This window comes from Cetorhinus maximus, chromosome 7, assembly GCF_964194155.1.
Source record: "Cetorhinus maximus chromosome 7, sCetMax3.hap1.1, whole genome shotgun sequence".
Classification (NCBI taxonomy): domain Eukaryota; kingdom Metazoa; phylum Chordata; class Chondrichthyes; order Lamniformes; family Cetorhinidae; genus Cetorhinus; species Cetorhinus maximus.
Window position 1 is genome coordinate 92,320,396 of NC_135885.1, and position 17,413 is coordinate 92,337,808.

The 17,413-nt window shown below is 40.9% G+C and overlaps 1 protein-coding gene across 1 annotated transcript in view; it reads left to right on the forward strand.

Annotated features, from left to right (window-relative positions):
- Window positions 1-9,690, forward strand: part of LOC144682943 (protein diaphanous homolog 3-like) — a 786,894-nt gene extending 777,204 nt beyond the window's left edge. The window contains exon 28 of the mRNA XM_078545867.1: window positions 7,378-9,690. Within this exon, the coding sequence (XP_078401993.1) occupies window positions 7,378-7,628 (251 nt within the window). The 3' untranslated portion in view covers window positions 7,629-9,690. The remainder of the gene's footprint in view (window positions 1-7,377) is intronic.
- Window positions 9,691-17,413: the final 7,723 nt, after the last annotated feature.

The window sequence follows — 17,413 nt, forward strand, 5'->3', positions numbered from 1 at the left end:
CTCCTCTCAGGGCGGTCCGGATGAGGGCTGCAGCTCCTCCGCTCCTCTGCCAGTGACCATTGCATTCGGGAGGCTGCGATGACTGGGGAGATGCCAGCTGTGGAATTGTAGCCCTCCCTTCTTCCTCAGAGAAGGTGCCTCCAATGGAGAGTTTAGCTAAGGGAAGGCTTCCTGAACTATGCAGGCCCAAAAAAGATTCCTCACTGCAGAGTGCTGACCTGAAGGTTGTGAGTCCAGACCAAGCAGCTGGTATGCGTATTGAAGTATTGCAGATCATACAGGCAAGTATCAGTAACTTTGAAACATCGGTATTTGACAGAGCATATTCGCAGCCCCACTGAGCCCTCTTATCCCGCCCGTGGATGAGGTTTAAACAAATGTGTCCTACCTGCCTGCACTTTGCGCCCATGCGCTGACCCGAAGATTGCACGGGCGCTGAAAAATTGTGGTCGATTGGCTCCTCGAGGGCCTTAAATGGTCTGTTAATTAATGGCGGGCATGCATCAGAGAGCATTACCCGCCCGCCTAATGAAATATCGCGATGGCGCTCGGTGACGTCGGGACACTCGTCTGACGTCACTACGCATCATTTTACGCACGCCAAAGGGAAAATTCTGCCCGTGGAGTTCCCCAGGGGTCACTGTTGGGATCCTTGCTCTTCCTGATATCTATTAGTGACCTAGACTGTGGTGTTCAGGACATGATTTCAAAATTTGCAGATGATACATGATTGAAAACGTTGTCAACTGTAATGAGGTTAGTCTTGAACTTCAAAAGGACATAGACATGTTGGTGGATTGGGCAGACAAGTGGCAGATGAAGTTCAATGCAGAGAAGTGTAAAGTGATTCATTTTGGCAGGAAGAATATGGAGAGACAGTATAAAACAAAGGGAGAAACTCTCAAGGTGGTGCAGGAACAGAGGGATTTCGGTACATTGAAGATGGCAGGACATGTTGAGAGAACAATTAATAAAGCATATAGTACCTTATGCTTAATTAGTAGGGGCATTGAGTACAAGAATAAAGAGATCATATTGAACTTGTATAAGAAACTAGTTAGGCCTCATCTGGAGAACTGGGTCCAGTTCTGAGCGCCATACTTGAGGAAGGATGTGAAGGCATTGGAGAGAGTACAGAGGAGATTCACAAGAATGATTCCAGGGATAAAGAACTGCAGCTATGAGGATAGATTGGAGAGGTTGGAACTGTTTTCCTTGGAGAAAAAAAGGTTGAGAGGAGACTTTATAGAGGCATTTATGATCCTGAGGGGTATGGACAGGGTGAATAGTGAGAAACTGTTCCCACCCAAGGGAGCATCAACTAGAGGGCATAGATTCAAAATAATTGGCAAAATGAGTATAAATGATGTGAGGAATATTGTTTTCACCCAGAGGGTGGTTGGGGTCTGGAATGAACTCCCCGAGAGGGTAGTGGAGGCAGGTTTGATTGAGGTATTCAAAAGGGAATTGGATTGTTATCTGAAAAGAAAGAATGTGCAAGGTTACAGGGATAAGGCAGGGGAGTGGGACAAGGTAGAATGTTCTTTCAGAGAGCAAGTGCAAACTTGATGGGCCAAATGGCCTCCTTCTGCACTGTAAATCTTCAGAGATTTGTCTCAGATTATCTGAATCCCAGGAGGAGCCTTTTGCAGATGTATTTGCAGCCTGGCCGTGTGTAACATATATATTGATAGCGATATGAACAGGCATCAGGAGAGAGAGGGTGACATGATGAAGGCTGACTCTAGCCATGTTATTTGTCTTGGAACAACTACCCACTAATCAGTGGGAAGGCAGACCTGATGGTATCGATTAGATCCTGAAAAACTTGAAAAATTGCAGTGTAAAATTCTTGGAAGCCAATTAGCATTGTCCTCTTGAAATGATCTCCCAAGATCTAAAGTCCAATGTTGAAAGCATTTATTTTGAAATAACTGATTGGCCTGGAGGAGGCTTCTCTGTTGGGGAGCGATGGATGCATAATTTTCTGATGCCACCACTTGCTTAAGATAGCATGCTGCATTGTTCCGATTCCACACAGAGAATGGCATTGGGCTCTGCTGTTATCCCTCCAGTTTGCCACAGACTTGATTCACCTTTGAGTAAGCCCATGGCCACTCTCTGTGTTTCTCCTGGTATTCTCTAAAGGATCGTTTCAGGTACCCGTCACTGCCTTCTTATGAGCAGCAATCCCTATTTTCTACTCCCTCAGCTTCTTGCTTCATATAAATGCTTCTACCCGTATTCATGGCCCACATGATTGGGAGAGAAGCCGTGCAGGATACCCCGAAGAAGGCAGTCATGGCACTGTGGTTAGACACTGCTTGAAGTATAACTACAGTGCGGTGTAAAAAGTGATCACATGCTACCTTTGACTTTCTGGACAACTTTGTAAACCTACCTGGCATTAATTTAAATGTTTAGGCAATACAGATGCTGACACTCATGCTGTCTAAATTGCTGAAGTGTTAAATGCAACCACACGTGTACAACGCTCTCTCTGAACTTAAGAATCAGAGAGTTCCAACCAGTAGCATAAAAATTATAGTGTCTGTCTGTAATTCTTACCAGCTACTAGTCAAAGACCAGTAGCTGCTTTGCAAATACAATACATAACATTATACATGTTGTATCTCTGGTAATAAAGACTTCCTTTCTAAAATAAAAATGCTTTAGGCCCCACACATCCCATTTGGCTGTCTATTAGAATACATTAAGAACACAGTTTGGAATTTTATTTAAACAGCAATAAGATTTTTTCTCACATCACTTAAGCTTCTTGAAATAAAGATAAGCATGCCAGGAAGCATCAGTATTGAATTGTCTTTTGATGAATATCTTGCAGTTTAACACTCTACACTTAAATTCTAACTTGTCCCCTCAATAATTTAAAACTGTCAAATGTGTTGAAACAGTTTTTCTCATTGGGTTATTGCTTCTTTTCAGTATTAGATTATACCTGACCAGACATGATATGTCAATAAACACAAATATCAACAAATTAAACACTTTATTCAAATTGAGACACTTGAGAGCATTCTCCTTAGGTTATTGATTATTGGCAATCTATGCATTAGGCCTTTGTGTCAGATGCTAAGTTTCTGCTATACTTAAAATGCCAAGAACTGGAAAAAAATACATGTTTTAGATTTTCATTAAAACCTCAAAGCTACTGCAGTTAGTGAAGGAAAATGTCTGGCTTTTCAATTGCCAAAGACATTTTTTTTTAATTGTCCATAACCTTTGCTTTCTCTTCAGGTTTTGCTTCCTGACTGTGCTCTTCCCTGACTGAAATGGCAAGCTAGACTGCTCTGAGGATAATAACAGTGACAAAGTGCAACCTGTCACAGAGAGTTACACAAGGGCCAGAATTGCTTACCCTTTCATGTTATTTTTTATTTTCCTTCTCTCTTCTTTTCTTTGGGGCAGCTACTGCCACCTCCCAAATGGCTCAGTTCAGATCATGCAGGAAGTTGCAAGCACCAGTCTGCAATCTTTACATGAGCAGCTTTGTGTTCTGCGTATTTTCTTCTCATTATCTTTTCTAGTTGCTTCTCTGGCAACACCTTTCATGATTGGGCGGGGCGGGGGAAGATTGCACAGAGGAGCTTTCTGAGCATGTGAATTGTTTGCTGGTTCTGTGTTGCTCATCAACATCAAAATACATTCACACTATTGCCTACATGTTAATTGTGGGCTAGCTGAGACAAACAATAGATGACCGGATATGAGTGAGTGGATATATTGAATAATACTTCCAAACAACAACTTATGCAACTCTGTTGCCTGTTTTGTCAGATATTAATTTTTAATGTTAAGGGAGTATGGATTGAAGTCTGGTCAATTTCTAAACATTAAAAAAAGTTCACACCAGTTTAAAAAACTCCTGGATGGGTCCAGTTGACCAGCTGGAGTGCTTGTTAAAATTGGCTTCACACAAGTTTGGAAGTATACACCAATCTGGTGTGAAGTCCAAGCGGTGTGACAATGCGCTGGAGCAGATTTCATGTGTCTTGGCTTCAGTGCAATCGGGAGGCAGATCACCAGCTTGATTTCCAAGTTACACTAATGCTTTCTCCCTGAGGCATATCCAAAACTGCTTTGCCTCAGTGCAAATGCTGTGAAAAAAACACTATCTTGACCTTCGTTGCAGGCATCACTTTCTAGATCTATTGTATATTAAAACTTACGTCAGTGGACGTTGCCTGTCAACATTTTCAGCTCTAAATTCATATGTCCACATTTATAACTACTGATTATTATAAAACTTATGTATACAAATTTCAGCCATGCTTTACCATACTGTTAAGCATATGATAGCAGCCATTAAAATACTAATTGCAATGTCAAATTCTGTTCTGTTCTTTTGAAAGTGCAAGTGCCTGTGGATTTCAACTTCCTCTGATGTCACAAGCCTCTCCCAAAAACAGCTGATCAGTAAAATGCAGAGAAAATACCCTTCTCAAAGCAATGTTGAAATTACTTGACGCAAGCACATCATAAAAAATAAATGTAGCTATCAACAAAATGGGCATTAGAGCTTTTTAAGACCTATCGTTTTAATGTTTCACACACTTGTAAAGCACTGCAATTTATGAGGACTGGAATCCGGTGATTACTTACAGTATGTTTAAAATCCCTTATTTTAATTGTCATGTGATGTTTAAATGATCAAAAATAACTTCCTATAATGAAGTTCTTTTGGCCATCTGTCAAACTTTGGTGAAATTCTTTGCAAATTACCAGTGAAATGAGGCCCCTGTAGAGCCAAAGAACCTAGAAGCTGCCAAAATGGTTCAGTGATTTAATGTCGGTATCCCACAGCTTCAGATGTAATCAGCAGATGCTCCAGTATTAACATAAATGTTTTTCTAACCTCAGCTGTCGGAGAGAAATAAAGGCTTCCTATCTGTTTCTGATCAAATTCGTTTTACTTGCTTTTGCATAATTAACATCCCTTGATGATACCTAACCTTTCTTTTTAATATTGAATGTTGGTCCAGGCAAAATCCATGCCAGTGTGAACAATCGGCATATGATATGTGAAGAGAAATTGAAATAGATTTTACACAATCTCCTCATTTCTAATAATTAGCATTCTGTGCATGAATTGTGGAAGCGAACACCGTAATGTTATTTTGTTCTTCCTACATCACATGCAATGTGCCATTTCATAAGGTCATTTCTGTTATTTCTTCCTGCTAACATTTTCCTGCTTGAAAAATTAGTGTTCTGATTCAGTTCTGAATAGATCTTGAGGCAAAGGGCTGGATTTTGGCTATCAAGGCAGTAGCTCGAGTCGGGAAATTTCCCTACTCGCCAGACCTGCCTGGGTAAAAAACACCCGAAAGGCATGACTTTTGCCTCTGGGGAGGAGAGTACGAGATAGAGTTGGGCCACAAACCCTGGAAGCAGAGCATAGGCAGCCATGGATAGGGCGAGTGTCAAGGTGGGCTAACGAGAAGGTCCATCTCAGTTCTCTGGGACTTCAGTCCAGTTGTTTTAGAAGTTATTAGGCCTATCCCTCACTCCTTACCTCCCCATGGCCCTGAATACCCTCCATGCCAACTAAATGCCAACTCATTCCCCACCAACCAACCCCCCCCTCCCCCCCACCCCACTCCAACATGGCCCCTCATAGCCTCCACGTCACCTCCATAGCTGCTCACCCAGTATTTACTATGGACAGTCCTCAGCAACTATATCAAGATGAAAAAAATGCTTTGATCTACAACCTAATACAGCTCTCACCCCTACATACTTGATACTACAAAAAATTCCCAGTCGGAAAACCCATTCAAAGCTTTGAAATCTCCTCATAAAAGCAAACTTCTTTTCAGACCCTACATCAAAGACAGCTAATCCAGCCCAAAGCAATGTGTTGTATTGGAAGTAAATAAACTTCAGAATGCAAAATGGAAGCCTTCATTTTAAAAATCTCAACTCAATGTCCAGCTGGCTATTTTACAATGGCATTTTTAAGTATTGATATCAGTGCCTCAATATTTTCAAGATCTTGTATTTTTTCTACAAAACTATTTCGGTTTAACTCAATGGAAGGTACCTTGAGAGGACACAAGATAGACAAACTGATATTAAATACTGAAAATCATGAATAGGTAAACTTTAATACATTAGTGTTACAGATAGTTCATCCAAAACACTTGTGTTTCCTTCCTGCCAAATGCGAAGTGGTGGGTTATTATTGAGGTTGTGGGTGGAGCTTTGGCAGACAACAATACATCACAGTCCAATATATCATGTCACCCCCTGCTGGCTAATACTGTTTCTCAAAAACTAGTTCTGAAATACTGATAGCCAGTAAAGCCACTAGGTTTTGGAAAAAGCATTTATTTTCTTGCCTCTGGTCTAAAGGTGATCATACTACAGAGGTTTGCTGAGATTGTCCAAGCTACTGTGTAAAGTACTCATCCATCACTGTGAGCCCCCTGGTCATGAAATGACAGTGCAGTAAATATCTTCAGCAGAAGCCTTTTAAAGTACAAGCTGTTTTCTGTAGGAATTTTCAGCTTTCACATAAAACACACAGTCATGAGTGACTGCTTCTGTTCCAAAGTCATTACTGTTTGGATGATAGAACATCTTTCAGAATAACCAAAAACTTTAAATGTCATGTCAAGTTTGTTGAGGCTGTTTTCAGGCTATGCTCAAGGTTACATGAATATGGAGTGTCTCTTTTTTATAGTTGAAGATGTGGGAGAGGATAATTCATAATGTTTGTGAGATGTCTGCAACCTGGCTGATAAAATTTCTGTCTCTTGCTCCTATCAGCCAAAGCCATTTAATAATTGACTGTACAGCTGACGACTACAGCAGGTGCAATAAGTCAAGATCACTGTCACTTATTAGTAACATGCTGCAAAAATATCAGATTGATAGAAAATAGATTGTGTTTGAAAATTAAATTGTGCTTTTGCTATACCTTTAAGCCTTAAAGATTTGAGATAAGCCTCAAAACATTGCAGTTTTAAAATGAAAAGGTTTTGTTGTATTAATGGTAGTTGGTGCTCTCACTTTATTGTGTTCATCCTACCTGCCTTAATATGTAAATGATAATCAGTTTATTAAAGATGCATTCTCTTTTGCTGGCATCATTCTCCCTTGAGCAGAATTTGCTAAGAGGGAAAACATGAATTCTAAATTCAGATCATCAGGTTTATGCTATCAATCCTCTACTTAACTAGTGATATTTAAGTCATGAGTGACATTTCCTGTAATTTCTGTCACCTTTACTTTACATCTCTGCTACCTGCATACTGTTTGCCTCACATTTCTTTACTTTGCATAGTTCCTTTTCAAAGCCTGTTCGACTCTGTTCTGTAATTTAATTCCCCTTTATATTTTTTCCCACTGCAGAAAATCAAAAGGCACCATTGGAAAGGTCTGGCCAGAATATCCACTTGAACACAACAAGAATTCCAAGTGTCAAGGAGCTCAGTTACGAAACAGAGGCTCATTCATCTACTACAAGGAGTAAAGTCAGGAAAAGGGACGGACATGCTGTTTTAGACATAAGAAAGAAGGAATTGGGAACTGTTATTTCCAGTGCTGAGGGTGATGCTGTTCCTGAAGTAGAAGCACTACTGGCTAGGTTACGTGCCCTGTAGACCCTATGTTAACATTGAGGTCTAACTATACTTAAAAGCAGCAGAAATTTTAAAGGTGTTTTAACATATTGTAATGAATACTATCAAATACAAATTTCCAAGAATTGGTCTAGGCACTTTGTGATTTTGGAGATAAACCTGTAACAACAAAATATAAGTTTAAGGTGCAGAAGCTATTTCCCAGTACTGGTAAAGCAAACAGCAGGAATCCATCTGCCTTGTGTGCTGCATTTGTTTGCCCTATTTCTATGAGAAATCTACTTATCCAAATTGACTTTGCTCTTCCTTGCTGTTTACACAATACTTTATCCCTAAATCAGGTTATGTATGCATCAAATGTTTTCAATTCACAATGTATCACATGCAGTGCATTTGCAGAAATCAGCAGGTTTCAAATCAGACCATTTGTACGCATACTTCTCCAATGCTTCATATTTTTAATTATTTTTACATCAGTACGAAGAAAATCTTGGTTCAACTGCTGCAGTTTACCAATACATTTTGATTCATAACAGGTGCAAATTAGATTTGGAACTAACTTGGTGTTTGCCATGTGAATAGGATTATTTTTATTGTTCATACAGCTGCCATTTTGATTTATAATGGAAGACAATGTCTTTTTAACAGTACTGTACTGAAACAGACATTTACCAATAGAAACTCAGTACAAAATATACCTTACTCTCTTTCCAAACTATCACAATAATAATTCTACTACAGTGGAATGTATGCTTACCAAATATTGCACAGTAGAAAATTGCTTATGTACCAAAGAATATCATAATTTGCTTATATTGTTTTTAAAACAGCATATATTATTTGTAGACCTATGTAGTTTTCTCTAACATGTTTCTGTATGTACATACACATATACTATATATTCTTTCTATTCGTTGTTATATTCATTGATTGTTGGAGCGGAGTTTTATTTTGGTGATTTTTACAGTGCTTTTATCCTCTGTGTGCTCCAGTCAGATAGAGTGAAAGATGCTGCTTACCATCATTGTATAAACACTTTTGGCATCAATTATTACTTAATGTATAATCTTTACAAGGTAATTTGTTGGCCATATTTTCAGAGCATTCTCTTCTTTGTGTTATATCTAAATATGCAGACTGAATTCCAATTATTTTTCTTCAGATTCTTCTCATGTCCCTTGTGATTTTGCATAACAAGTATATTATTCTTCATTCCAAGTGGGTTGCCCATCCCTCCCTAAACTGTCAACTCACCTTGATTTGACTAGCATCCACTTTTCAGGAGTTAATGGGAACAAAGTATCTTGTGAATGCTATAGAAAGTAATTGGTGATCAAATAATGTATAGCAGATAGGTATAAAAGTCCATTTTTGGTTTTGGGTTTGTTTGTGAGCAGTTGGTATACTTGAACTAACATGGGACCACATACATACATATAAAATTCTGTCTGATCATTCAATATTTTACTTGTAAATTTTACCAGCAAATCAATTCATAACTTAAATCTGTTTAAAAATGTTAGTGTGTTATCTGAGAAATTATGCAATTCTTTCTGTAATGGGCATTACAAAGAAGTAACTTCGCATGGAAATGTAATATTTGCAAATTATCTAAACACTCCTCACAATACATTCATGCATGCATTAAAAAGGTCCCATGTGTGAAATTTGTATCTATGTCACTGTAGAACAAACATATTTACAGAACCTAAAACGTTAAGTATATTGCTGTTTTTTTATTATTATACCTGATGCTTTGATTTCCTGTCTCATTTGCTAAAAGCAATAGTTAGTAGGTAATTCAGAATAAGAGACAAGGCACATTATGTAGGGTTGAAATATTTCTATAATAAAAATGTGAGTTATACAGAAACAATTTATTTGTTCCTTTTGACAGAGTGATTACAAAAAAATATAAACCAGATTAGTTCCAGTTATTCAAATCAAGTCATACACCATTGTGACCTGGAATTATACCATTGTTCCTTTGCTGTTACTGGGTCAAAATCCTGGAACTCACTTAGCCATGAAACCCACATCCCATGAACAAATAAGTGAATAAAAAATTCAAATGATTGAGTTACATTAAGGATCAGTTATGTAATAATTTAACACCAGTGTTTGCTTCTGGTAAAATAAGCTTGATATTTGCAGCGGTGTTAGATTATTTCAGCCATTAATAGCGAACAAAATCATGGTTAAAGCTATGCATTTAAATTTTAAAAGTTAATATATGTTGTGACCTACAATTTCAGATAAACTTCTGGGGGAGAATTTTCTCCCCGTCGGCCGGTCGGGAGCGGCTGCGGGTGGGCGCGGAGCCGATCGCCACCTGCAATCAGCTGCATACCGCCAATTAAGGCCCGCCCAGCGTGACATGCTCCCGGTAGCCCTCAGCACTACCTGTGCGGGCAAGGGGAAGAGGGAGAGTCGGGGCTTGTGCTCTTCCGCACATGTGCACAAAAGAGCGCAGAAATCTCCTTGAGGCAGGTTAAGTTCAGTTTTGAAGTTTAAAATAAAGAAAGTTAAAAATCATTTACACATGTCCCCTCATGTGACAGTGCCACATGAGCTGGGACGTGTTTATGAAATGTTTAAAAAATTTTTATTAATTTAATAAACCCTCCATGAAACCTCATCCCGCCCGTGGATGAGGTTTCATGAAAAATGCGAAGGCCACCTGGGCTATTCGTCTGCCCGCCAACCTTAAGGTTGGACGGGCAGCCCTGTCAATTTGTTTAATTGATTTGCTAATGGCCTTAACAGGCCTTTGACAGTTTGGCGGGCGTGCAGCCGACTTTGGTGCGCGCCCGCCGACAAAAGATCGGAATGACATGCGGTGACATCGGGACCCAGCGTGTGGGACCCACTCCCGCGCACCGAACAGAAAATTCTGGCCCTGATGTTTTTGAGTAACTAGGTATGGTACAGCGTAGAGTCTACAGCTTAGAGCACTGTCCATCTTACCAAAGGCATCGGAACTGACGGTGCAACTAGGCATCTGGGGCCTTGATGGACAATGGGATAAGCAGTGTATCTCTTAACCAATTCGATTTTAAAACTGGAGAAATAAACAGAATTAGAGTCAATGAATTTATGCTAAATCAGGTAAATTTTAAAAATTTCCCAAAGTAATTAACAACCTGAAGAAATGGAATGAGACTCCACAGTTATGTTTACTTTTTAGAGAAAAGGGGATTGCTTGACAGTCTTTAACAGTTATCACATCATTAAAAGGATACTTATGCTGATATTTAAGAACATAAGAAATAGGACCAGGAGTCAGATAGCAGCCCCTAGCATCTGCTCCGCCATTCGATAAGTTCGAGCTTTACAACTCCACTTTCTTGCTTTATTCCCATATCCCTGATTTCTTTAATGCCCAAAAATCTATCAGCCTCAGTCTTAAATATGTTCATTGACAGTACATCCACAGCCCTCATGGGTGGTGGGGTGGGGGGTAGAGAATTACAAAGATTCACAAGTCTCTGAGTGATAAAATTTGCCTTCATTCCAGACCTAACTGATCAACCCCTTATCCTGAACTGATAACTCTCAGTTCTAGACTCTCTAGCCAGAGGAAATAGTCTTTCAATATCTACCCTGTCAAGCCGCCTATGTATTTTACATGTTTCAATCTTTCATTCTTCTAAACTCCAGGGAATAGTGACCCGTTCTCTTCTCAAAGGACATGCCCCTCATCCCAGGAATCAATCTAATGAACCTTCATATGCCTCTGTAAGACAACTACATCCTTTCTTAGGTTAGCAGACTGAAACTGTACACAGCACAAGTGTGATCTCACCAAAGAACATAGAAACATGAGAACACAAATAGCAGGAATGGGATATATGGACCCTTGACATTGCTTATAATAAGATCATGGCTAACAGTTATCACATCATTAAAAGGATACTTATGCTGATATTTAAGAACATAAGAAATAGGACCAGGAGTCAGATAGCAGCCCCTAGCATCTGCTCCGCCATTCGATATGTTCATGGCTGAGCTTTACAACTCCACTTTCTTGCTCGATCCTCATATCCCTGATTTCTTTAGTGCCCAAAAATCTATCAACCTCAGTCTTAAATATGTTCATTGATAGTACATCCACAGCCCTCGGAGGGTAGAGAATTACAAAGATTCACAACTCTCTGAGTGATAAAATTTGCCTTCATTCCAGTCCTTTAATCCCAACTCCACTTTCTCATCCTTACCCAGTCTGGTCTACATGTCACCCCAGACCCACAGCAATGTGGTTGACTCTTAACTGCAGCCTGATATGGCCTAGCAAGCCACCTGGTTGTATAAAACCGCTGGTGAAAAATCAAATAAGAATAAAACCAGATGAACCATCTGACATTGACCTAAGTACTGTAAATAACAAAGTCACACCCAGCCCTGTTGCAAAATCCTCCCCACTAACACCTGGCGACTTCTGCCAAAATTGGAAGAGCTGTCCGGCAGACATCATCAGGACAAAAAAGGCAGAGTGACACAGTGATGTACAGTTGGAAGGGAGTGGCCCTGGGAGTCCCCAACATTGACTCCGAACCCCATGAAGCTTCATGGAATCAGGTCAAACATGTGCAAGGAAAGCTCCTGCTGATTACCACCTACCGCCCTCCCTCAACTGGTGAATCAGTACTGCTCCACGTTAAACACTAGGAAGAGGCTCAGAGCAAGGACACGGAATACACTCTAGGTGGGGATATCAATGTTCATCACCAAGAATGTCTCAGTAGCACTGCCACTGACTGAAATAGTCAAGTCCTGAAGAACATATCTGCCAATCTGGACAAGCAGGAAATGTTGAAAGAACCAACAAGAGGAAAAACCTGCTTGATCTCGTGCTTACCAGTCCACATGTTGCAGATGCATCTGTCCACGGCAGTATTGGTAAGAGTGACTACCACACAGTTCTTATGGAGACAAAGTCCCAAATCTCAGTGAGGACGCCCTCTATCATGTTGTGGGGTGCTACCACAGTGCTAAGTCGGATGGATTCAGAACAGATCTAGCAGCTCAAAACTGGGCATCCATGAGACACTGCCAGTCATTGGCAACAGCAGAATTCTACCTAACCACAATCTGTAATATCATAGTCCAGTACATCCCCCACTCTACCACTACCATCAAACTAGGGGATCAACCCTGGTTCAATGAGGAGTGCAGGAGAGCATGCCAGGAGCAGGACCCAACTTACTTAAAAATGAGGTGCCAACTTGTGGAAACTACAACACAGGACTACTGTTGTGGACAGGAGGGAGTCAAACTGAGCTTCTTTATCCTCTCAATGTCTGTCCATTAACAGAAGTGTCTTTGAATTATTTTTAAAGTAGGCTGTGGCGTGTTATCCCAAACCCTTAGTTTGTGTGATCCAATTTCATAGGTAACACGCAGCAAACTATCTTTAAGATTAGTTTATTCACATTCAAACCCAGGAGGTGGGGGATGCTGAATGTTCGCAACCTCACACACACAATCATATACAATAAGGGGGGATAGAACAGAGGGAGTTATTACAACAATGGATGACAACCATAAGCTAACCACAGAAATAAATATTAGTTCACATGGTCAAAGTCCAGAGGGAGTTTCTTTAGTAATGGAGTTCAGTTCAGACAAGCCCTTAATTGGAAACAGGAATGTAAAAGTCCTTTTGCAGCAAATGATGATGATGCACAGGAGGATTTCTGTGCTTAGACTGCTTGGTAGACTTTGATCAGACACAGGCTTCAAGGAATTGAGACACGGTGACTAACTGTTCAGCTGGGAGCCCTGCTATGGATCTGTTCAATTAGTTAGTAATTCAGCAGATGGAGGGTTTCTCTGTTCGCAAAGGAATATCAAGATTTCAAAATGGTCACTCGAGCCATGTGACCTTTCTCCACAATGATTTCAAAAGGGATGTTTATCTTCTGTCTGGGACTGGCTTCGGTTTCAGGACTGATAATATCCCAGCCATTAGCTTTTGAAAGAATTATCCATATTGAGGATTTTGTGTTGGGAAGCCATTGTCTGGACAGACTCTCTGACTCAGCTAGAGGGGTAAGCTTGTAAAGATGCAAATTACATCCTTTGGTCCTCAATGCTCCCCCTTTGAAATAGACCTTGGCAGTTCCAAGTATGGGATGGGTCTGTTAGCACCTTGGAAAGAATAGTGAGTTTTGATCCCTGTAAATCCCCGGTTTCAGGATTATAATGTCCTTACAATTGAGTGTGAGATTCCACAATAATGAGAGGAGGATTATTTTGTCCTTGTAACCCCTATCGGAAGCTTCCAGAACAAAGAACAAATCCTCTGGTCATGTGACTTGTACCAGCCATCTTGTTGGGTTCAACAGAAAGTCTGTTTTAAAAATAGATAAAGTCTGATGTACACAGTTTGGATTTCCTTCATGTCTTATTGACATAACACTACATAGACACTAAGTGGTGGAAACAGCACGCGATAGACAGCTCAAGCTGATCCCAAAACAAATGGATCCGATCAATGCTCTTCACTCCTGCCATAATCATAAATGGTGGCGGATAATTAAATAACTGGCTAGAAGTGGTAACAGCACAAACATCCCTGTCCTTAATGATGGGGCAGCCCAGCACTTGAGTGCAAAAGACAAGGTTGAAGCATTTGCAACCATCTTCAGCCAGAGTGGATGATTCTTCTCAACCTCCATCTAAGGTCCCCTAGCATCACATACGCTAGTCTTCAGCCAATTCATACAACAAGAAATTACTGAAAGCACTGGATACAACAAAGACCCTGACAACACGCATTGTGGTAATAAAGACTTGTGCTCTAGAACTAGCTGAACATTTAGCCAAGCTGTTCCAGTTCAGCTACAACACGGGCACCTGCCTGGCAATGTGAAAAATTGCCTAGGTATGTCTTGTCCACAAAAAGCAGGACAAATCCAATCTGGCCAATCATTAACCTATTAGTTTGCTCAAATATCAGTAAAGTGATGGAAGGTGTCATTGACAGTGCTATCAAGTGCACTTATTCAGCAATAATTGGCTCACAAAAGTTCAATTTGAGTTCCGCCAGGACCACTTGGCTTCAGACAGGATTACACCTTTAGTCCAAACCTGGACAAAAGAACTGAATTCAAGAGGTGAGGAGACAGTGACTGCCCTTGACAAGACAACATTTGACTGAGTGTGGCATCAAGGAACTCAAGCAAAAATTGAAGTCATTATGAATCAAGGAAAACCTTTCACTGGTTGGAGACATACCTAATACAAAGGAAGATGGTTGTGATTGTTGGAGGCCAAAAATCACAGCCCAAGGGCATCACTGCAGAAGTTCCTCAGGGTAGTGTCCGAGACACAACCATTTCCAGCTGCTTTATTAATGGCTTTCCCTCCCCAGCTTCATGATTGCACAGTGTTCAGTATTGTTCACAACTCCTCAGATACTGAAGCTGTCCATGCAGCAAGACCTAGACAATATTCAGGATTGTGCTGACAATTAGCAAGTAACATTTGCGCCACACAGTTGCCAGGCAATGATCATCACCAACAAGGGAGAATCTAACCATCTCCCCTTGACATTCAACTGCATTACCATCAATGAATCCCCATCATCAACATCCTGGGGGTTACCATTGATCAGAAACTTAAATGAGCCAGCTATATAAATACTGTGATTACACGAGCAAATCAGAGGCTGGGAATTCCACAGTGAGTAACTCATCTCCTGACTCCCCAAAGTCTGTCCACCGTCTGAAAGGCACAGGTCATGAGTGTAATGGAATACACTCCACTTGACTGGATAATTGCAAATTCAACAGCAGTTAAGAAGTTTGATACTATCCAGGACAAAGCGTCTTGCTTATTTGGCACCCTATCCACACCACCTTAAACATTCATAGGAACAGGAGTAGGCCATTCAGCCTGTCAATTAGATCATAGCTGATCATCTACCTCAACATCACTTTCCAGCGCTATCTCCAATTCCCTTGATATCTGGAGACCATTAGTCTTCAGAAATCTATCAATTTCTTTCTTGAACATGCTCAATGATTGAGCTTCCACAAACTTCTGGGGTGGAGAATTCCAAAGATTCACCACACTCTGGGTGAAGAATTTCCTCCTGATCTCAGTCTTAATTGGCCTGTTTCTTATTCTGAGATTATGTCACCTGATTCTAGACTCAGGGGAAACATCCTATCTACATCCACCCTATTGAACCCTGTAAGAACTTTGTAAGTTTTAACAAGATCACCTCTCATTCTTCGAAACTCTAGAAAATACAGGCCCAGTTTCCTCAATCTTTCCTCATGAGACAATCTCCCCATCCCAGGGGTCTGGTGAACCTCCATTGCACTCCCTCAATGGCAAGTATATCCTTCCTTAGATAAGGAGACCAAAACTGCACACAATACCCCAGGTGCAGTCTCACTAAGGCTCTATACAATTGCAGCAAGATACCTTTACTTCTGTAGTCAAATCTCCTTGCAATTAAGATTTGCCTTCCTATTGATTGTTGCACCTGTATGTTAGCTTTTAGTGGCTCATGAACAAGGACATTCAGGTCCCTTTGGACACCCTCTCACCATTTCAGAAATATTCTCTTTTTCCTTTTTTTCTACCAAGGTGAATAACTTCACACTTAGGCCAGAATCTTCGGCTCAGAGATCGGGGGCGGGCCCCGCTCTCCGACCTGTAATATGATGCACAGTGACATCAGGCATGCGTCCCGATGTCACCACGTGTCATTCAGATCCTCAGCTCACCAGGCACACAGCGGAGTCGGCTGCGCGCCCACCGAACTATCAATGGCCTATTAAGGCCATTTAAATTCCAATTAAAAGAACTAACTGAGCTACCCATCCAACCTTAAGGTTGGGGGGCAGGCAAAAAGCCCAGGCGGCCTTTGCATTTATCATGAAACCTCATCAACAGGCGGGATGAGGTTTCGTGAAGGTTTTTATACTTTAATAAAATTTTTAAATTAAATTCATAGACATGTCCCAGCTCATGTGACACTGTCACATGAGGGGACGTGTCTTAAATATTTTTTCCCCTTTATTTACATTTTTAAAAATCAAACTAATCTCCCTGAGGCAGCTCTGTACCTCAAGGAGATTTCTGCACTCTTTCGCACGCATGCACAAAAGAGCGCAGGCCCCGACTCAGCCTCCTCCGCCCGCCCGCACAGGGAGCACTCAGGTCTTCTGGGTGCGCGTGACACTGGGCGGGCCTTAATTGGCTGCGCGCCCACTCCCGCCCAACCCCTCCCGGACGGGGAGAAAATTCTCCCCAGAGTATATTGTATCTGCCATGTTCTTGCTTATTCACTTAGCCTGTCCAAGTCTGCATGAAACATCCTCGCATCCTCCTCACAACTCGCATCCCCACCTCTTAAGAAGAGTCTTATGGACTCGAAACATTAACTCTGTTTTTCTCTCCACAGATGCTGTTAGACCTGCTGAGCTTTTCCAGCATTTTCTGTTTTTGTTTCACATCCCCACCTAGCTTTGTGTCATCAGCAAATTTGGAAATATTACAATTGGTCCCCACATCCAAATCAGTTGTATAGATTGTGAATAGCATAGCCCTTGATGCACTGATCTTTGCGGTACCTCACTAGTAACAACCTGCCATCTGGGAGTGACCTGTTTATTCCTACTTTCTGCTTTCTGTCTGTTAAACAATTCTCATTCCATTCTAGTATTAACATCCCTAATCCCATGTGCTCTAATTTTACTTACTAACCTCCTGTATGGGACCTTATCAAAAGCCTTCTGAAAATCTAAATACACCACATCCACTGATTCTCCTTTATCTATGCTGCAAGC